Source organism: Gopherus evgoodei, chromosome 14 (assembly GCF_007399415.2).
Source record: "Gopherus evgoodei ecotype Sinaloan lineage chromosome 14, rGopEvg1_v1.p, whole genome shotgun sequence".
NCBI classification, from domain to species: Eukaryota; Metazoa; Chordata; order Testudines; family Testudinidae; genus Gopherus; species Gopherus evgoodei.
In genome coordinates, this window is record NC_044335.1 from 664719 (window position 1) to 687543 (window position 22825).

The 22825-nt window shown below is 45.1% G+C and overlaps 1 protein-coding gene across 2 annotated transcripts; it reads left to right on the top strand.

Annotated features, from left to right (window-relative positions):
• Positions 1 to 1084: 1084 nt before the first annotated feature.
• NCOA5 (nuclear receptor coactivator 5) lies at positions 1085 to 22825 on the top strand. 2 transcript variants are annotated; one of them, XM_030532966.1, is made up of 10 exons: positions 1085 to 1202; positions 6602 to 6788; positions 7349 to 7456; positions 11661 to 11727; positions 15338 to 15688; positions 15918 to 16033; positions 16489 to 16615; positions 18496 to 18695; positions 19719 to 20042; positions 20663 to 22825. In XM_030532966.1, the coding sequence occupies exons 2-10, from the start codon at positions 6626 to 6628 to the stop codon at positions 21325 to 21327; spliced, it is 2121 nt and encodes a 706-aa protein (XP_030388826.1). In that variant the 5' UTR covers positions 1085 to 1202; positions 6602 to 6625; the 3' UTR covers positions 21328 to 22825. The 2 variants fall into 2 exon arrangements, with proteins under 2 accessions (XP_030388826.1, XP_030388825.1); XM_030532965.1 differs by lacking the exons at positions 6602 to 6788; positions 7349 to 7456 and having other exon boundaries at positions 1123 to 1202.

Consider the following 22825-nt stretch of genomic DNA (forward strand, 5'->3'; position numbering starts at 1 on the left):
GAGACTGGGGGTGGAGTGGGGGTGCTCTGGGCATGGCCCTGGGGGGGAGGGGCAGGGGGAGACTGGGGGTGGAGTGGGGATGCTGTGTGCATGGCCCTGGGGGGAGGGAAGGGGCAGGCTGGGGGCGGAGTGCGGTGCTGGGGGCGTGGCCGGGGAGGGTCGGGGCAGGCTGGGGGTGGAGTGAGGGTGCTGTGGGCATAGTCCTGGGGGGAGGAGGAGACTGGGGGTGGAGTGGGGGTGCTCTGGGCATGGCCCTGGGGGGGAGGGGCAGGCTGGGGGTGGAGTGGGGGTGCTCTAGGCATGGCCCGGGGGGGGGAGGGGGAGACTGGGGGTGGAGTGGGGGTGCTGTGGGCATGGCCCTGGGGGGGAGGGGGAGACTGGGGGTGGTGTGGGGGTGCTGTGGGCATGGCCCTGGGGGGAGGGGGAGACTGGGGGCGGAGTGGGGGTGCTCTGGGCATGGCCCTGGGGGGGGAGGGCAGGGGGAGACTGGGGGCGGAGTGGGGGTGCTCTGGGCATGGCCCTGGGGGGGGAGGGGAGGGGCGGGGCGGGGCAGGCTGGGGGCGGAGTGGGGGTGCTGGGGGCGTGGCCGGGGAGGGGCGGGGCGGGGCAGCGTGGGGGCGGAGTGGGGGTGCTGGGGGCGTGGCCGGGGAGGGGCGGGGCGGGGCAGGGTGGGGGCGGAGTGGGGGTGCTGGGGGCGTGGCCGGGGAGGGGCGGGGCGGGGCAGGGTGGGGGCGGAGTGGGGGTGCTGGGGGCGTGGCCGGGGAGGGGCGGGGCGGGGCAGGGTGGGGGCGGAGTGGGGGTGCTGGGGGCGTGGCCGGGGGGGGCGGGGCAGGGTGGGGGTGCTGCAGCAGCCCCACGTGGACGGAGCACAGCGTGCGGACTACAGGTCCCCCCAGCATGCACCGGGGCTCCCCGACGGCTGGGGTTGTCGCGTTGCATGCTGGGAGCCTGAGCGGGTGGCCATTTCATTGCTGCCCCCACAACCTTCCCTCCGCTGTCATGGCGGAAGCGGCACGTGACTGTCTCTGGGGCCTGCCGTAAATCGCGGGGCTGTCGCAGCGCCCCCCCCCCTTCCGGCACGGCAGCGCAGCGCCTCGCCTCGCCGTGCGGCACAGTGGCGGTTGGGCGGGTCGGTTGGCGCCTTTGTCCTCGCGGCGGAGCTGAGCGGCGGCCTGAGGCGGAGAGCGGACTCCGGAGCGGCGGTAAGTGCAGCGGGTGGGGAGAGGCGCTGGGCGGCCCCGGGGCCTCCGCTCCCTGCGAGCCTGGGCGGCGGCGCCCCGGGCCTGGCGAAGGCCCGGCCGCCTGCTCGGGCTGGGGGCGGCTCGCCGGGCTGCCGCGTGGCCGGGCCGGGCCGGGCCTGCTGCCGGAGGACCGGACCCCGCCCGCTCGGGGGAAAGGTCCGGGCTCGCCGGGGAGCGGCGGCGGAACTTCGCCGAGTGGAGCCCTGCGCGGCCGAGTGTCCCGCGGAGACGGGCCGGGAGCCGGAAGACGCGGAGCCGCCCCCGTCCCCTCTTGCCCTGGAGATGGATCGCGATGAGACGCCTGTGTACGCGCCGGTGAAGAGCTGAATAAAAACCCGTGTTTAAAATAAACCTCTGGGGACCCGTGTGGACTTTTCTTGGCTTCCTGCACTGCTAACCCCCCCCCCCCCCCCCCGCTGGTGTAAGACGGGTCAGGTGTGGTCGAGCTTTTCATACACCCCGATTTGGGAAACGTTTCAGGATCAACGCGCTGCATCTTGTAATCACATGTGTTTGCTCCTGAATCCCCTCGCGGACAGGGACAGGTTTAGTAGCAAATAGGGAAACTTTTTCTAGCAAATAAAAAGTGTCCAATTAATTGCTGTGGCATTTGTTTTTACTTTAAAAAAGGTTTCTAGTTTACCGTGGGAGGGGGAAAGACTGCCATATGCAGACTGAACGTGATTAGTATTATGAATTTTTCCTGGAGGCATGGTTATCAGTCGCTTTAATACAATTGAGTTAGGTGTTTTTCCAGTTGCATTAAACTCTTCCCATCAAGACGTGTCCTTAGCATGCATTACCTCTGCTCCTCAGAGCTTTGCAAAGCAGCAGGAATCAAATACACTTTTCGGTGGACACCAGTGAAAGTGTCAAGTTTGTGTCTTACACTGTGCTGCTTGGAAAAGCCATGAGCAGGAGCACAGCCAAAGACACTGACATTATTCACAGATGAGGAGGGCACCAAAAAGGGTGTAGGAAGGGATAGACTCTGGCTGTGTCTACCCTAGAGACCTTACAGTGACACAACTGTATTGCTGTAGCTGCACCACTGTAAGGTCTCCTGTGTAGCCTCTCTATGCGGACGGGAGAGTGTCTCCACCAACATAGTACTGTTTACACCGGCACTTCTGTCGGTGCAACTTATGTCAGGCAGGGGTCTGCTGTTTTCACATCCCTGAAGGGCATAAGTTTTACTGACAGAAGTGCAAGTGTAGATATAGCCTAACAGAGACTTTCTCACCAATCCTTGCAAGAGCCAGGAGGCTTTGGATAGGCGACCCCTCCTGGTGGTTAATTGGATGGAACTTCAGATTTAAGATCCCTACTAGTTTAAGCCTCATACAAAACATGGAGCCCCTAGCAAGGTCTGGGGGTGGCACTTCCTTAGCAAATACAGAACTCTTTTCCCACATTTGTGACAGTTAAAAAGATGGTGAAGGATGAGCTGGACTTCTTGCCATGGTATTAGCCTGCCCTGAGGTCACCATCACTATTAGCTAGAGGTAGCCATGAAAGTTATGGTCCTGTAGCCAGTTAGTATCTAGTAATTTTTTGTAGCTGGGCTTTTACAAACTTGCATATGTTATTTCAGTGATACAGAATATGGTATCATATCCAACTTCCTTCTCTGTCACTAGGCCAAAAAGTACGAACATGCTTGTGAAATGCTGAACCCTTAGTTTTGTAAACAGATTAGAGAGATTTGCCATTTCTAACATTTACTGCTTTTTGTCTAAAGGCAGGAGCAAAAAAGGGGGGAGAGGAAGGTATGGTGTGTTTACTCATCCCGCCAGTAGAACAGAAACAGCTGAGTACAGTGCTCTAGGACAGGGTTTCTCAAATAGGGGTTGCCGCTTGTGTAGGATAAGCCGCTGGCAGGCTGGGCCGGTGTGTTTACTTGCCTCGGAACAGTGATACGTAGCCAGTGGGAGCCGCGATCGGCTGGACCTGCAGACGGGCAGGTAAACACACTGGTCAGGCCTGCCAGGGGCTTTCCCTACACAAGCGGCGATCCCTGTATGAGAAACCCTGCTCTAGGAGAGTGAAATTCTCCCATTCAGCTTTCTTCCTACTTGCTCTCTTCCTTCTCCTTTGGCTTGTCTGACCCAAAGCCATCTGTCTGGAGGAAGAGCTGCTTTTCCTAGGACAGAATCAAATTTCTGCTATTTACTTTCTGCCAGTACATCATAGACAAGTTTCCACTCTCTAGCAGAGGACTGGATTCAGTGCATTGCCACTCAGATTGATTTTTTTATGCTTTCTTTTCAAGTGACCTGTGCTTGTGCCCCCTATCAACACTTGGACTCCTTCCACTAACCACTGAGGGTCTCCTTCCTTAGCCTCCCTTAGTTGGATTATTAGAAGGAAGCTGAATGGGGAAATCATTTGTTTTCCTGAAGCAGTGTCCCTGCAGCTGGGACATGACTCTGGTCTCAGTATTAAGAAACTGACCTTACCCATGTCTTCAACTAAGAAGAGAAGACAGCAGCTGTGAACATTAAATAGTCTCTCATTCAAACCATATACTACCTACTTTTTTAAGTAGTTTAACATATGGGACATGCAGATTTCAAAGGTTACCTGAAAAAGGAAAAGTGTCCTTTTTTTGCTTTTTTATGATGCTGAAAGAACAGGCTTTTTCATCCTAAAGATTTTCTGTGTGTTTTTATATTAGAAATCAAGATCTTTTGCAGCCTGCTTTTGCTGCAGGACTATGGACACCTAGAGATTAGTAGGCTTATGACATCTCAAGAGATTGAAACAGACAGTTGAGTAGGGGGAAAGGATTTTTACTTTAACAATTTAAAAATCTTGTTTTACACCTGTTTTAAAACTCCTGAAAACAGCTTCAAGAAAAACTCATTAAATATTCACACCATCTACCTCTTCAACTGATGAGTGTCAACACTCAGCTAGTCTTCCTGATGTGGTATTTCTGATATTAAAGGTAAATAACAGCTCTTTCAGGCATTCTTTATACATTATAAAGAAGCAAAAATTGACACAAGCACATCTTTTTCCTTTGCAGTTCACTTTTAAATGTGTAAGCAAAACAAATATTGTTACCAGCTTTTCAGACTTACTATGAACACAGATGTGAATGACCTTCAGAAAAGGTTCCTTGATATTACAAATTCTGGAGTGGTTTTGTGACAGAGAAGGCTGCATTTTTTTTCCTGGCACAATTATGTGGCACTGGAAAAACAGTGCAAACCCATTTTATCTTTTAAGGAGTCTAACTTACTTATCCAGAGGGTAGTCTTAAAAGAAAACTATACTGACTGTAATTAAGATTTGTGGTTGCTGAACTAGTCAAACTATGACTCATAACTAAGTATAAAAGGATTTTATAGATGTGTTCACAATTATTTTTCCAAGTAATTTCTTAATTTTCACCCCTCCCAGCCTCTAAATAAACTCCCATGCTAGCAAAAAAACCCACTCATCAGTCCTGGGGATGAACTCTCCACGTGGGAGATGTTTAATAGAGGGATTTTAACCAACTTCCTATTTTCAGAGACTAATGTTTTTAGTGTCTTTAAGCCTATTCTGAATTTTTTGCTTTAGGGTTTTGCTGATTTTTTTTTCTTTTAACCTAAAGCTTTAAACCCTGCCTATATGTTAGCTGTGATGGTTTCAATATCTCTTAGAGTGAGAGTTTAAAGCCAGAAGGGTCCACCAGATCATGTAGTCTGACCTTCTGTATATCAAAGCCTCCAGCACCCCCACCAGGCTGGATAAAATTCAACAATTTTATTTGAAAATGTAAAAGAATCTGGTGTTTTTTTTTTAATTTAAATTGGATTTTAAGTTTTATTTTTTCTTTTAAAAATTAAACTTGTTTCAAATGAAATCTGAAATAATATAGTATGTTAGGCCTAAACTACTTATACTCTGTCTTAAAACATTTAAATAAAAAAATAAATATGCTGAATCTGTGAGCAGCTATCAAAAACTTGGAGTTAAAAGCTGCTTTTTTATATAAAAAGAGAATTGGAAGGAAAACTTAAATTTTGAGGTCAGGGTTTATAAATATGGCACAATAGGTTATAGTGTATTAAGGACTTGTTTTGTTTAATAACATAAAGTTTATATGATGTTCTGTGTGTTTAATTAAATTCCAGGTATTCTAATACACCAGACATAAATTATGTGCAAAAAGTTAATTATCTAGTAAATAAGCAATATATCATCATTTTTAACTTACTAAAAAGGTACAGTTAAGATTAAGAAAATAATAAGCTTAATAGTTGCTTAAATGTCTATTGTTATAGTATACCCACCTAGGTAGCAAGAAGGTATATAGAAGCTAATGTAAAGGTTCTTTTAGTTGTAAATCAGCGTTTTAATGATTATACCAATAAATGCAAGTGCACTTTTCTTTAGAAAATAACTCAAGTACAAATGGAAAAGTTCTTTAAAATTGAACTTTCCACTTGGTGATTTAAATTAATCCACTTTGACCCACATGAAACCCCGAAACCAGAATTAGACCAATGTATCACAGTCCCCAGGAGATGTTGCTGGTATCTTTAGATTTGTCTACAGTAAAGAATGTTTATAAAATTCTACTGTAGATATTACTGGTGGAGATGAATAAGTGCGGAGTCTTTGCACATTAGGGAATTTTTAGACCCAGCTTCAGTAGGAGATGACTTCTTGCTGGGGAAGCAGATTGGGACATAAGAAATGAACCTCAATGTTGGTATGAATGGGAGATCAGATTTTCACTGATTAGATCATTCTACTTAATATATTTTTGGTTAAGTGATTCAATTACTATCAATTCAAAAGATTTTTTAATTCACTATGGATTTTTGAAAATCTGTTTTCATTCATACCAGTGCTGTTATATTTGTCTCATTTTACATTGCTACTGTCAAGATGTCTGTTTCCTGTTTATCTATTTAATTAGTATTTTTTACCAATGTACTGAATGCTTAGATGCTGCAGTGATGGGCCCTGTGGAGAAGCTTAAGATAGTTACTCACTGATTAGATTTTCTGACTGGATGTTTCTATATAAAATTACTGTTGTCTTTAAATATTCCTTAGTTTGGAATGGAACTGATGAAAACATATCCTTAGAGTGATCAATCATGGATTTAAAATTAAGAGTTTAGGCTGGTAATTTCCTTTTTAGTGGGACAGGAAGATCAAACCCAACACAACGTAAGATACAGTTCTCTGCCAAACTTCCAAATCATCTGTGTAAGGATTTCTCTTGAATGCAGTTTGCTTAAGGCAGACCCTATTGCCTCTAGTCTGCAAACATGTTAACTTTAACCTTATTCCAATGTAATTGTAATTGTCGTGGATGTGAAATGATATGCATGGCCATTTTTCTTTTTTGCGAAGTGTTGCATTTGGAAGGAAAACAAAATGGCTCGAGGACGCACGAGCAATAGCATCAAACAGAGCGACTTCACTAACAGCACCAATCCACAGGATTTAGAGAGAAGACTTTTTGTCGGCAATTTGCCCACAGACCACATGACCCGTGAAGAAATGGAAGAAATATTTTCAAAATATGGCAAAATCAGGGGTTAGTATTTTATTTTGTTATGGCTGGGAAATCATAGTCAGAAACGTAATTTTCATGCCACATCTGATGATGATGAAGGGTGACAGTGAAAAAAGTGACCTTTAGTGACGTTTTTCTTTATCTGCATTTTCCCTGAAAACTAACTTCCTTTAGTACAACTGAAGCCTAAGGCAAGTTAGAGCTATGGCAGTTTCTCTTTTATCTTTCTGGGTTTGCAGTATGGTACCATACCAAACAAGTCTATACTTTCTAGGGCTCTCGTATTCTCTTAATTGGATCTTGGTCACTTTAGTGCCTTTTTGGTCACTGTCTTGTCAGAAGAAGTTAGGCTGTTATATAGCATTTCATAATCGCCTTAGCAACATTATTTTCCATTTTTTAAAATTCTCCTTCGTTTTGGTCCTGGTTAACTTACTTGAGTGTTCCTATTAAGCTTGGATAGATGTTCTTGGGTAAAATCCCTTTGCTTGTTCAGCCCTGTGGGGTTTATATAATGGCCTGCATGTGGTAGTACTGTCCCTTAGTTGTAACTGGTCTTGCCCTGCTATTAATTTTTCCAGCCCTCAGCATGTTCCATGGCTATGGGTTCGTGCAGTATGAACGTCTAGAAGACGTCCAGGCCGCTCTGGACGGTGAGAAGGGTCGCCTTTTTAAAGGGTATAGATTAGGTAAGGAAAACTGCTCCATGCTACTCGTTCTGATGCCAGCATGCATTTGGGTAGAAAGAAGGCTTTTTTTAAAGATCTGTGGAAAGATCATTGTGTGAAACCTGCCTTGAATATTAGTCTAAATTTGTATTAGGCACTGTTTATTTTTTGAGTTTTGTTCTAGTCTTGTATGTGGTACAGCAATTACTCTGCTCCCTCTTGATATCTTGATTTTTCTCCAAATTTATTTTTATATTTTAGTATGTAAATAGCACTATACGCATATGTAAAGCACATCATAACAAGTAGTTGGTGCTAAACCAAAAAATCTCGAGTGTTCACTGGCCCTTACTGACCTTCATTTTTTAAATCCTTTGTTATTGTATGTTAGACCTCATCTTGATAGATAAAGGGAATTGATCACATAACTAAAAGTTAGTGTGGTTGTTAGATTAAAGTGATCATGACTTGATTATATTTATGTGCAAACAGAATAAATTAATATAAATATGAAGCATTTTGGTATTTTACAAGGATCAGTTTCACAAAGCAGAAAACAATTTAATCAAGTCAACTGGAGAGAAAATTTAAACAAATATGTGAATTAAATTGATGAAGGAGGCAAGAGAATACAGGAGAAATCTGTGGCCAGCAGAGGTAAGGACAGTAAGGAGGAGCTGAAGTATATTAGAAATGAAAGGAACCCTGACAGTGGTATTGGCCCATTTCTAAATGGAAATGGTAGAATTGTCAGTTATGCAAAAAAGGCAATTCAATGTTCAGTAAATATTTCTGTGCTGTATTTGAGGGGGGAAAGCCAGATGTAATCATATCATACGATAATAACTACTTTCCATTGTGGCTAGTAGCTGCTATTTAACATCCTCCTTAAGGTTGGATGCTTTTGGATCAGGGGATATGGATAACTTGCATGGCTGAGGAGCTCTTTGGACCTTAATGTTGGTTTTTTTTGATGTCTTGGAAAACTAGGGAGGTTCCAGAAGACTGGAAGAAAGATAATGCTGTGCCAATATTTAAAAAGGGTAATTGGGATGACCAGACTAATTATAAACTTGTCAGCTGAGACTGGTCCAGGCAAAATAATGGAACAGTTGATACAACATTTGAATATACCAAATTAAAGGAGGGCAATCCAATTAATGCCAGTCAGCATGAGTTTATGGAAGATAGATCTTGTCAAACTAGTTCCATATTTTTTTTATTAGATTACAAGTTTGGTTGATAAATGCAGTAGTGTTTATGTAATAAACTTCTGAAAGACGTTTGACTTGGTTCTGCACAACAATTTTAGTGAGAAACTAGAACAATATAAAATCAAATGGTACGTATTAAATGAATTAAAAACTGGGTAACTGATAGGCCTCAAAACATAATTGTAAATGGGGCATGATCGTTGAGTGGATGTGTTTTTATAGTAATGTCCCACAGGTATAAGTTCTAGGCCCTATGCTATTTGATATTTATATCAGTGATCTGGAATAAAATATAAAATCATTATTGATAGTTTGTGTCATCTGCAAAAATGTGGGGAGTGGAATAATTGAGGATAGGTCACTGATATGGAGTGATCTGGATTGCTTGGTAAACTGGGCGCAAGCAAACAATGTGTTTCAATACAGCCAAATGTAAGGTCTTAGAGGAACAAAGAATTAAGGCTGTACTTACAGGATGGGAAGCAATGACTCTGTAAAAGACTTGGGTGGCAATGGATAGTCAGATGAACATGAGCTCCCAGCCTGATGCTGTGGCTAAAAAGGGCTAATGCAGTGTTGATGGAAATATTGTGTAGAAGTTAGGTAGTTAATATTATCTCTCTCTTCAGCACTGGTGTGACCAGTACTGGAATACTGTGTAGAATTCTGGTGTCCACATCAGATAATGAAGGTGTAGAGAAGAGCCAGGAGAATGATGAAAGGCTTGGAAAACATGCCTTTTGGTAAAGCCTAAGGAACTCAGTCTAATTAGCTTAAAGAGAAAGTCAAGGGGTGGTCATCACAGTCTGTAAATACACCTACATGGGGAACAGAAATTTGATAGAGGGCTCTTCAGTCTAGCAGACAAAGATATAACAAGATCATTGGCTGGAAGATGAAACTAGACAAATTCAGACTAGATATAAGGTGCACATTTTTAACAGTGAGAGTAATTAACCATTGTGACAACTTACCAAAGGTTGTGGTGGATTCTTCGTCACTGTACATTTTTAAATCAAGATACATTTTAGAAAAACATGTTATGCTGTAGTGCAACCACAGCTACTGTATTTGAAAGAAGAAATTAAGTCAAGAAGATCCTAAGGCCTGTGTTATGCATAAGGTCAGACTAGATGATCACGACGGTTCCTTCGGCCTTAAAATCTATGAAAATCTTCCAAAACAAAAGATTTTAATTTTTTTCTAAAGGTGTTTTGTAATTGTTAAATATTTAATCTGTAAATGCTGATGGCACCAAATAAAGTTTTCTTGAAAACTGTCCATTTTTCAGAAGAGAAGAGTCCTTTAAATGTATGAAGACTTATAAAATCTTAAACTAAGGAAGCCGATAGTGTTGCACATAAAGGGTTACATCTGGTCCTGCAGTGAAAAGTCAAAATGCAGTGAAAACAGGACTACGTTAGATGTATATTTTTTGTGAGCTAAAGTCGAATGTCATGAACACATAGGGACCTCTTAGAAGAAACCAAACAGTTTAACCCCATTTTTGCATTGCACTAAAGTACTTTTACAGATACACTGAAACTCCTTTAATTGGCTCCCTGATAAATAGATCTGTTCAGAGAATAAATGTCCAGCATATCTAAAGGTAGATACGGTAGAAAGTTGCCACATTAAATAGACAAAACATCCGTCCATTTCTTAACCTAATGTATCTGTCTCAAGTAATATCCTGTGAATTTTTATGCCACTTGTTTCTTGGGTTACCACTACTTAATGCACAAATGGTATTTGCCTTTTCATTCACTGTCAAAAGAGAGAACACATCCTTTCTTGTTTAGAGTAAGAATGAAGATTGAAACTAGCATCTTAGTTTTAATTTTAACTAAAATTCATCATGAAAAGCTTGGGAAATGAAGGTAGATAGTAAAGCCACCAAGTTTCTGCTTACAGAAGTCTACATGCCTTGTTTTTTTGTTTTTGTTTTTTTCCAATTGCAGGAAAATTGAAAGCTATACATTATTTAAATACCTAGTCATTACCATTAATTACACTGTTAAATCCTCAAACAAATGGTACATGTAGCATTTAGGTGATTTTCTTTTTCTTTTTTTAAGGGTTCTCATGACTGAGAACAGAACATCCTAAACCAACCATTACTCTGGAGCGGTTTTATTCTTGCCCACATTCAGATAATAACCTCATCATCTCTCTGCTACCATGGATGTTTTCATCATTTCTCTCCAGACTAATATCAGCCGTTTTGGCTGAACTTGTGTTCTTGAATTGGTTACAGCCTTGTGGCTCCCTAGTTCTCTTGTGTGTTCCACTCAGAACACTTCAAGGAACATTTTCTGTGCAGTTACTCAGACATTAACAATTTTCAAATGTCTGATCTGTTGCATTTACTTGCATCACATTGACCTGATGGTGTTATGACTGCATGAAGTTCACTTCATGGGGTAGTTTTTACTTCAAGTCCCTTGGATCCTTCTGCCTGAGTGGTGGAGATTGTGCAATTTGATGTCACAACAGTCCCCTGGAAGTCAATTGAACTTGTTTTTGAGAGCCCTTGGGTTCTTTTCCAGAAGGATAGCAGCATCCTCCATCGAACAGGACTGGCTTTGAATTTTGAGATGAAGTGTACTAGCCTACAGCTTTCCATTCACGAAGGATTGTCTGACTCTTTACTTTTTCTCCTGGAATCCATGGAGCTGCATGCTTTTGGTCCACAGACTACAGGAGAAAGAGGTGGTGGTCTCTTATGGGACAAGGAGTCTGGACATGGGTCTAAACATGATAAAGGGATAGAATTTCATACAAACTGTCCACTTCTTTTAGCTGGAAATCACAGTAATCCATGACCTACCTATTGCATTGTACTATCTAAATTTTAATAAAAATAATTAAAGTGACAATGCCTCTTGGCTGAATGGATTTCCTTGCACCATATGGCTGTCTTTGAACTTTTATTGCTTTAATTTAAAATGTGCTGATGATCTCTTTTTTGTTCCATAGCATTGAACAGATGGGTTGATTATTCTTTTCAGATATTAATAAAGCAGCGGAAAGAAGAAATATGAATAAGGCTTCATCAAGGTCCAGCCCATCACGAAGGTAAAGTACCTGGAAGCAGTGAGTTATACTAGGAAGGTTAGGTTTTAGGGTACAAGTCCTCCTTCCTCTGCTAAATGTCTAGTTTTCTTCCCTCACCACCACCGCCCCAACAGAATGGAGACACTCAAGTGAACAGTTAGAATGTGACCATCCCTTCCATGTGCGAAGGGCCTCACTGGTTCTAACAGCTCAGGAGGCACAAGGGAAACCTTGTGTTTGCTGCTGTGACTACAACTGGATGCTGCATTTTGCAGCATAGGTTGTGTGAAATTTGTTGGGGAAGGACTGCTGTTCGTTCCTGACTCTTAAGTGTCAGGGAAACAAGGCATCTATAGAGAATACAATGGGTATATAGCATTCGCCATGCTGTGCAACAGAGAATACCAGCACTTTACATCTTCTGATGTCGAAAGCTTCCAGTGCTGACATGAGCCTGGAAAATGATTACGCAGACAATGCACACCACAGGGAGAGAACTTCCCTGAATGCACTACACTTTCTGCATGTGCACTTGTATCATATCAGCATCCTTCTCTGTCCAGTTATATTGGGGATACTGGGCATCTGCCTACTTTTCCCACACATCCCTCCCCCAATAAATAGGCCCAATACTTACAGTCCCTGTGTGTCACTCTTCTTGTGCAGTCACGCAGCAGATTGAGAAGAGACACAGGAATTAACTACATTGCAGGAGGAGACTCCTGAATAATGTCCGTGTTTTACTATGAAGTGTGGGTGAACACTGCAGTTACATTCTGACACGGTATGCATCTTCTCTGGCAGTACTACAGAGCTGTGTACACATAGAGAGAAATGTCAGTGTTAGTACTGAGAACTGTATGAACACTACATGTAACCAGTCTGAAGCATCCATGTTTCACAGCTACACTGCAAATTGTATCCTGTCTGTGTCAGTAGATATTCCATGTTCCTGTACATGCAGCTACAGTGGGCCATAGCTGGCTACTGTTTATGGCTGTGTCCAGTTACAGGGGTGTCCCGGCAGATACGGGGTGTCCCTGTTTGTGATTGATTGTGGTCGACACTACCTTCAGTTACTAGAGATCTTGGGCAAATACGTTCCTCCCTGGACCTCACAGAAGGAGTAAGAAGTGTATGGGGTTTCCCATGTAAATCCTGAATGTCTGGGAATACAGAATGCAGACAGATACTGTAAATTTGCTGCATTTATACTGCAGAGCACAAGTGGATTTATAGAGCCCGCTGCCACTTGGCGTCGGGCAGCATTGCAGGAGCATGCAAATACAAGCCGCTGCCTCTGGGCATTGGGCAATGCTACAGGAGCATGTGAGAGCAGAGGCCAAAGTCACTGGGCATCAGGGTACGGGTGATGCTACAGCACAAGCCAGTGCCGCTGGGCACTGGGGTTCAAGCGATGGCGCAGGAGCATACGCAAACACAGGCCGATGCCACTGGGCATTGGGGTTCGGGCAATGGCGCAGGAGCATGTGCAAGCACAAGGCCAATGCCGCTGGGCATTGGGGTTCGGACGACGGCACAGTAGCGCCAGCAGATTTGCTGAGGCTGATGCTATGGGCATCAGGCAACGCCACAGGAGCGTGAGCGGAGGCTGATGCCACAGGAGTGCAAGCAGATTTGCAGAGGCCGATGCCTTGAGCATCAGGCTGAGCAAGCAGCAACTGATGCTGTGTGTGAGTGTTTGCATCACTAAGGGCAAACTGCTTTTGTGCATCCTTGTTCATGATGTCTCACGCCAGATAATGGATGGATATGGCCTGTATACCTGTTTAGGTAAACAGAGTGGGAATTAATACCATATACAATGCAATTACATTGCAGTCTTGGGTGGTTGTATTGTATTCTACCCTACGGCTTACAGCAGGATATGGGATACTCTGTATTCCTGTGTCTGACTGTACTGTAAATTCCAGGTGGATGCAGTGGTATCTGCTCTGGTTTCACTGCAGATTACAGATGAGAATACAGGATGTATTTCCTCTAGTTGTACTGCAGAATGAGTGGGGAATACTGTGCGTATCCCTAATCTAGTGTGTGATTACACTGCACATCGTAGGTGAGGATATGCTTCGTATCCTGCCTGTATAAAGTGTAAACCAGGAGGGAAAACTGTTTCCCTGATATTGAGGAGGATTACACTATAGATCATGTTCAAATATGGTGCATCTTCTCGTATATCACTGAGACTGCATCCCTGGTGCCGATACATTCTGATCACTGGAAAAAACTATATATTCCCTGTGGGTAAAACAATAGTTCATGTTACAGGATACACACTGTATCTGGCTTATAAATAAAGACCGCAGGGAATACTATGTATCCCTTGGATAGAGATGGTCAAAGTTATTACATGGAATCCACATAACTTTCTCACTGCTCAGAGAAGAGGGGCATAGGAAAGTAATCAGCTGGGTTTGGTAGGTATCCATCAACTTGGTATTGAAGCCTGAACCTCTAGCTGGCTAATCCTGGTACTCTCTCTCCCACTGATTCCGAAATGAAATTGTTAGCAACGTAGAACTTATGGGAGGGACTTGCCTTTGTCTTGCTGTGAAAGCGTGATAGTAATGAATAGCATGTTCTGTACTTCCTTCAGGAACTAGGCTAGGTAGCCAAAGGGAATTTAGCAATTGGAAGTGTTGATTAAAAATCTCAATAAAATACTTCCTTTCAAGTGTTTCTCTTCTCACAGTTGTAAGTGCCCTGCAGATGTTAGCCATCTGAAAGTACATACTGCTCTGTTTGAAGCTCAGCACTTCCGTTCCTAAGGCGTGCTATCTGTTTATGTCTTGGAGTGGATTGAAGGCTGTGCTAGATCTGAAAAACATTCTGTTTTGGAAAAAAGAAACATGCAGCCTTTCCCCTCCCTTTCTATATACTTCTGACTGAAGATGGCATGCTGCTGTACTACAATTAAAAGCCTGAGTGAGAGGAGACATTCAGGTACCATTGGGAATCATGATCCTGCTGGTGATACAGACCTGGCTCGGTTAGTGCTGTCCTAACATGGGGCATCATGCAGTCACACTGATTTCTTTCAGGGAACATCTCATCATTGTACAGAATCCAGCCATATGGTCTTCATGATCACAACACACATTTTCATAAACGTGACAATATCGATGGAATTGTTTCAGGGATTCTGCTCTCCTTTTTCAATTCAGTGAATTAAAATGGTCCCTTTGACATTTAACTACAGTGTCTAGTGGATGGGAGGACAAGACACCCGGGGTTCTGCGTACCAGTTGTCTGAAAAACAAATGTTTTGCTTGAAAATTCCTCACTGGCTGTGAGGCCTGACATCTTTGAGTGATGGTTTCTTAGTTGCCTGCCTTTGTCTTGCACAAACATCCTGCACTTCTAGTGGTGGTCCAGATAGGGTGTTTTCTGGAGCTTGCTGGGCTGTGCAAGGCATTTGAATAAGAAACCTTTTCAAAATGCCTTGACACAACCCTTTGGATCTGTCTCGCTGCTTTTGTTTCGATGGGGAATAGGAGGGGAGGATTCAACTGCTGAGCGAAAGGTTTCTATGGCCACCCCAGGTAAGAGGTCTAGGGCTGACAGTGCTTGTGTTTTTTGTCTAATGACATTTCCCTGGTATTTTCCTCAGAGAGCCATATGCGTACGGGGATGGCAGAGATGGGAGACGTGATCGCTCCCCTATTCGGGGGAGCCCACGAAGAGAGCCAAGGGATGGTAGAAATGGCCGAGATTCCAGAGACGCTCGAGATATTCGAGGTAGAGATGTACGTGATCTCAGAGATGCTAGAGACCACCGGGACCCTAGAGATCTGCGAGAGCCCCGGGACATCAGGGACCCTAGAGATCTGCGAGAGCCCCGGGACATCAGGGACCCTAGAGACTTGCGAGAGCCCCGGGACATTCGAGACCTGCGTGACCCACGGGATCCTGTATATGATCGCTATCGGGATGTGAGGGAGCCACGGGACCCCGTGTACAGGTATTGGAGCGCTAGTGATTTGCTGCCTCTCTTGTGGTGATGGTATTAAATTGGGGCCTGTTGGTCCTCATACAGATTGTGGTAGTTTGGCTGTGTCTGGAGGATAGCCAGGTACATAGTGTTCGCATGCATTACTTGGGGAAAGTTGGGGTTGCATGAGGAGGAGATGATGGTGCCTGGAATTTTCACTTCTGAACATACAACAGGCTGTGAATCACTTACTTTGCAGAAGAGATGATGCTTATGACCGTTACCTTCGCCTGGAAGACTATTACCGGAGGAAAGATGACCCTTATTATGACCGTTATAGAGACCACTTTGACAGAGCCCCTTTAAGTGCAGAAGGTCAGTTTTCTTCTCCTCCCTCCACCGCACACCCCTCAACCCACCCCTCCAGTACAAATTTTTTTTAACAAGTATAGTGTTATAGGCAGGCTTTCATCTTCTACCACCTGAAGATGGTGGAAGGTTGCATCCAGCCCTGAAATGAGTAGGCAGCAGATCCACCTCTGAAACTGGATTGCTATGGGAGTTAGGCGGGCTGGCAGGGGTAGCTCAGTGGTTTGAGCATTGACCTGCTGAACCCAGATTGTGAATTCAGTCCTTGAGGGGGCCACTTAGGGATCTGAGGCAAAATCAGTACTTGGTCCTGCTAGCAATGGCTGGAGGCTGGACTTGATGACCTTTCAAGGTTCCTTCCAGTTCTATGAGAGAGGTATATCTCCATATATTTATTTAACTCTGAGCAGCTCGATTGACATTATTCACTTCCTCCATTTCCATGGCTGGTTTCCTTTCAGAGCGTCTGAAACGCGAGGAGCGACGCAGAGAGGAGCTATACCGGCAGTACTTCGAGGAAATCAAGAGGCGCTTTGATTCAGAGAGGCCTGTGGACTGTTCTGTGATAGTGGTTAATAAGCAGACAAAGTAAGAAGCTAGTTGCCGTGACCAGTTGTGATCCTCTGAATAGAGGGACGCTATTTGCTTGGAATAAAAATTACCCTGGATTTTCAGGGCAGTTTCCATTTTAGCAGCTATTCGGGAGAGTAGCTTTTGAGCATTTAAGAGTGTTGCAATCAGTTTCTTTAATTCTCTTGACAGCAGATATTCTATTTTTGTTGGGATGGGGAAAACTGTGTATTTTGGCCTTGAAAATCTATTACTCTGGGTTTCCCCCACACACTTCCTGTAACAGCCAGGTACTTCATTGATATAGGGCTACATGAAATGGCCTGTGCTTACTCTTCATTATTAATTGAATTATTGATTAGAAATTAGCACCATGCCGTAGCAATAAGGGCACACATTAAATGGATTTAAAACTGGCTGACAGATCCCAAAAAGTATTTGTCAGTGGGTAACCATAATCACATGGGGCTGTTTCTAGTGGGAGTCTAAAGGGCAGCCGTAGTAGGCCTGATGCTAGTTGACATTTTCATTAATGATCTGAAAGCAAATACAAAATTTCTGCAGATTATGGAAAGATTGGCAAAATGGTAAGTAATGATGGCAGGGCAGTCATGCAGAGCAGTCTGTATCACTTGGTAAGTTGGGGGCACTTAAACAAAATGTGTTTTAATACAGCCAAATGTGAAGCATGCACACGGGAACAAAGAATACAGGCCATATCTACAGACTGCATCCCGACTCTGACAAGAGTCCATGTGTGCTAATGGACAGACAACCCAGCATGAGCTCCTGGTGTGTCTCAGCTAGTGCCAGCCTTTGGTTGTGTAAATGGAAGTAGTGAACCGGGAGGGGATAGTATCTCTCTGTACAGCATTGGTGGGACTGATGCTGGCTACTGTGTCCAGCTCTGGTGTCCATATCATCAGAAAGATGTTGGAAAATTAGAAAAGGAGCAGAAGAGAGTTACAGAAATGATTTGAGGGCTGGAGAAAATGCCTTACAATGAAAGATGTAAAGAGCTGAATCTGTTTAGCTTATCAAAAATGTTTGGGAGGTATCTTGATTACTGACTACTAAAGGGCTCTTTAATCCAGCAGAGAAAGGCAGAACAAAAGCCAGTGGCTGGAATCTGAAGCCAGACTAATTCAAATTGGAAATGAGGTGCAAATTGTAAACGAGGTGATTAACTGTGGAACAAACTCCCAAGGGAAATGGTGGATTCTCCATCTCTTGGTGTTTTCAAGACTGGATGCCTTTCTGGAAGATGCTTTAGTTGTATACAAGTTCTTGGGCTCAGAACAGGGGGAATTGAGTGAAATTCTCTACCCTGTGATATACAGGATGTCAGACTAAGATGTTCTAATGGTCCCTCCTGGTCTTAAGATACATGAATCTGAAAGGCTGAGATGGGATTTTAAATCTTGAGTTCTGAAGCATTTGTGTTCTTTTCTTTAGCTTGTTGATCAATGGTTCACGCTAACTTAGTTGTGTAGTCATACTTTTAACTCAAAAGAAGTGACTAAGGGAAGATTTACAAAACCAGCCCTCCAGGCAGGCAGATTCCAATTCCTCTCCGACTAGTAATTGACCCATACTCCCTATTTTTGGTTGCGCTTAATATGGTTTTTGGTGCATGCAGACGTCAACAGGCTTCCAGTTCCTGTTATCCAAAGACAATGTAGCTGGATGCAGTATCTGGTCTTCTGGAGGATGCTGGGCCCTGTGCTCTCTAGGGCTTGTGCACATATAGAAGTTGTATCATCAGTTTAATTTAAATTCAGTTTTGAACAGAGTTAAACTGATGCAAAAAATGAGCCTGGAGGTGATGGAAGTGAACGCATGAGGGTTTCTGTACATTGCTGGCATATTATAACGTGCACTGCCTTTGCTTTGTGTAGGGAGTATGCTGAGTCAGTGGGGCGGAAGGTGCGGGATCTGGGCATGGTGGTGGATCTGATCTTCCTCAACACAGAAATGTCCCTGACTCAAGCCCTGGAGGACGTGGGCAGAGGAGGGTCTCCTTTTGCCATTGTCATCACCCAGCAGCACCAAGTTCACCGCTCCTGCACCGTTAATATCATGTTTGGCACACCACAAGGTACAGAGGGCACAGTGGTCTGCTGGTTCAGATCACTGAAGTGCTAGAAGCACTTCCAATGCTGCCTCAGAGATTCTTCTCTCAAGCAGAAAACCACACAAGACAAAACACTTCCTTGCTGTGACATAAATAGCTATTAATGACCCAATGTCTGTAAGAAACAATGTTGAAGTTAACCCAGATTTCCCACTGTGAGGGAAAGAGCAGTTTGGCTTTGTGCTCTGTCTGCAAATCCCAGTATTTCTGGTGTGAAGCTCTCGCCAGCTTTTCTTTAGATGCTGAAGTCCTTCTCTGCAAGTATTATTCAGAGAGTGCCAATTCTTAGATCTCTGCCTCGGTCCATTCATCTTTCTTCTTGTGAGACAGAATGAATGGCCACAATCTTCTTAAAGATGCCCCCAAAGGAAAGAGTCGGGCTTGTGATCTGTTTTTGTTTTATGATATCATGTGGCGCAAAAGACTTAATTTTTTTGGTGCTGCTTATTGCTCCAGTACTGCTGCTGATCAGAGCTTTGCCTGGAATCAGCAGAGTGAAATTCACAAGTGTGGCTTTCCCTACTGTTTCTATTAGAACCAGTAGCAGCAAGGAAGCTGAGAAGAATCACGTGAGTGATATTCTGCTGTTGTTTGGGAAAGCTCTGAGCAGCAGCAGAAGAGAGGCAGGTACTGGGGCTAATCAGGGGAGCTAGGGGCGAAGTAGCAGAGACTATCCCTTGGTTGTGGTTAGGTGTATTTCTATGTAATGTACGGAAAAGAGCTGCTTTCTTCCTACCAGTAGAGGCGTTTGGAGGAAGATCTTATGTATCAGACACCTAAACAGGCTAATATGAAAGGTGTTACCCCTGGTTGAGAACCACGGCTGCAGTTAGTGGTGCTGGAAAACGTTCCAAGCCCAAGCTTGGATACTAAGAGCTGCTCCTGCCTGTTCACTCTGATCTGCTGATCCAGGTCAGCAGAAGGAGCACCTACTACTTGTACCTGCTATCAGTGGGGTCCACATAGTTAAAGCCTCTCTTTGTGCAGAACATCGCAACATGCCCCAAGCTGATGCCATGGTGCTGGTGGCAAGGAATTATGAACGCTACAAGACAGAGACCCGGGAAAAGGAGCGTGAAGAAATAGCCAGACAGGCTGCCAAGATGGCAGATGAAGCAATTCTGCAGGAACGCGAACGCCCAGCACCCATAGAGGAAGGTGTCAGAGGGGGCCATCCTCCAGGAATCCAGACTCTCTTGAACCTGCTGGCAGACAACCGTTACCTGACTGCTGAAGAGACCGATAAAGTCATCAATTACCTGAGAGACCGGAAGGAACGACTACTTAGAGGAAGTACTGACTCTCTGCAGAGTAAGTTATCTGTCACGTTCACTCCGATGCTAGGTACCTTAACAGGCCTTTGAGGTAGAGATGTCTGTTAGGCCATGTCTATGCTACCAGATTTTGCTGGTTTAGCTGTTGGTTAGGCGAGGAGTGAAGGCGTGATTCCTGAAGGACTGAGCTACGTCAGCAGAAACCTCTAATGTGGGCATAGTTACACTGGCAAAACTGCCCTGTTCCCTGTGTAACTTGTTTAGCTTGTGGGAGGTGGCTTTAGGACAGTAGCGGAAAGCACAGCTTTGAAGGTACAGCTGTGCCTACGTGAGGAGTGCGTTGCCAGTATGACAGGCCAGCTCTCCCTTAGCAGTAGACATAGCCTTAGAGTATTGAGGCTGTTCTGATCACTCAGGGATCTTCCTGGGGCATCAGATTCTCTCTGTGAGATTGTAGGGATACACCAACTGAATAGACTTGTGTGAGTGGAGATGGTTCTGTAAGTGACATGACCTGTCTTCTGCTTCCATCCCACTCACCTGTTTAGATGAAAGGGCAGCAATCGACTATGTGGCTTAATAACTGTACCTCTCAGAGCTCCTCTAGGGTGCCTGGTCAGGTGGCCCTGCAGAGAATTCACCCTTTTCTCTTTCCAGCTCCATTGTCGAGACAGTCTCTTGGGGCGCCTTCAGGATCGTCTCTGACCAGCCAGACCAGCCTTCCAAGCTCTCAAACTCATCAGAGCACTCAGCCCCTGGCCTCTGCCACCTCTGCTCCAGTCTCCTCCACTAATCCCCAACAGGAGCTGCAGGCAAAGATCCTCAGCCTCTTCAACAGTGGGGCTGCGGCTGCAGCAGCAGCGGCTGCTGTAGCAAACAGCAGCTCTGCAGCTTCCACAGCCACTTCAGGCGGCGCTCAGAACCAAAACTATGCGAATGTAGCCAGCAGTCAAGCCCGGGCAGTGCAGCTCAATGCTGCAAGCTTAAACCAGGCTCAGCAGAGAACACAGGTCCCTGGTCCCCAGCTTGCTGCCCTCCCAGGCTCCACAAGGAACACAGGCCCAAGACCTGGAGCATCTCAGCCAGCCCAGGTACACTATGGTCAGCACCAAAATCGTCTGCCTACCCCTAGCAACATAGCTGTTCAAAGGCCCGTATCCTCTTCAGGTATCAACTTTGATAACCCCAGTGTGCAGAAAGCCTTGGACACCCTAATCCAGAGTGGCCCTGCGCTCTCCCATCTGGTGAGCCAGACAGTGGCCCAGGGGCGAGCAGGACCCTCAGCCCCGCAACCCATGGGCTCCTACCAGCGACACTATTAACATCTAGCTGCAGAGCCAGTTTCCCTTCCCTTTGCCATTACCATACTTGTAGCTGTTTAAGAGTCTTTTGTCCTAGACCCAAGGCAAATGCCCTTGAAGATGCATGTCCTCTCCCTCTGAGTCCTTTGCTCTCCCTAGGCCACTTCTGCCTTCACAGTGGCTAGAGCACTCACTCCAGTAGGATGGCTGTTGAGTGTGTTGCTAGTGCCCCTCTTCCTCTTGGTTTGGGTTAGCTGTCTTTGGAGATGAGAGCTCTGCTTCAGGTGACACAGGAGTTCAGAAGCTTCTGTGAGTAGTTGAATTTTGCCCTCGGTGGAAGTTGCTGCTGTTCCAGCCCACCTGCATTTCCCGCTCTTGGTGGTTGCCACTACGGTAATGTTTGGACAGCATGTTACACCATGCCTGCAGTCTGTAGTCAAGTCTGGAGAGAATTTCACAAGGAGCTTATTAGAACAAAGTGGCTTCTGCAACTGGGTTTGTCTGAGACTGATTCCCCTCCCCCTTACAAGCATCTCAGGGGTGTGAACTCTAGGATGGTTCTGGGTTGGGTGGCTAGTGGTTAGACCTTCCTCAGAGGTTGGGTGGGCAGTATTTGTGTGTGGTTTAAAAAAAACACACCATATGAGCCAAATCTGGGGAAACTTGCCTGGTGGTGCTGTAGCAGCTAAACTCATGGAACATGAGCAAGACTTGACCCCCCAGGTAAAGCTGGGCAGTGAGTGCAGTGTGGAACTCTGACAGCAGGGACTAAGACTTCCTGGCTTAGTGAGGCCAGCAAGGATCTGCTTGCCATACCCAGGAGTGAGGAGCTTTCCAGCATTTCTTCTGGGTATAGTGGCAAACCCAAACACCACCGGAACTTCCTACTCAGGCCAGGATAGGGAACTAAAAGGCTCTGTCAATTCTCCTGGACTCAGCAGCCAAATTTACAAGCAGTTTATTACATGTGACACAAGTTTTCGTTTGGTTTGGGGCAGTTGACTACTGTAACTTTCACAGCCCAACCACAGAAACCCTATTCTGCGTGCAGCTCCCCCTTCCAGAATGGGGTACAGGCTCCCTGATGGGGCGTGGGGTCTCTACGCTCCGCTGGAGCTTTGCGAACTCCATTTTATTGCTGGTTAGGTTGAGTTCTGTCACAGGTTGGGGAGGCAGTGCTGAGAGGGCTCCTATGTTTTTATATGTTTCCAAACATTTTAGCAGCACTGGATGCTTTTGTGGAAAATCAGGCAGAGATTCCTGAGCCGGTTTTTAACCAGTGATGCATGGTGTTAGGCCATGTGGCTTCTCTGACTAGATCATATCTAGTGCCAAGGGGAATGCATCACCCCTTTAAAGCCTTGGGGGGCTTCCTGAGGGAGGGCAGGAAGAAACTGTTTAGAAAACAAAGTTCCTGGAGCAGCGACTCTGTCCTGAATGGTTTGTGTTCTGGAGCGTTTTTCTTTCTGTGCTGTTAACAAGAGGACGTTACTTTTTAATAAAATTGGCAGGAAAAATA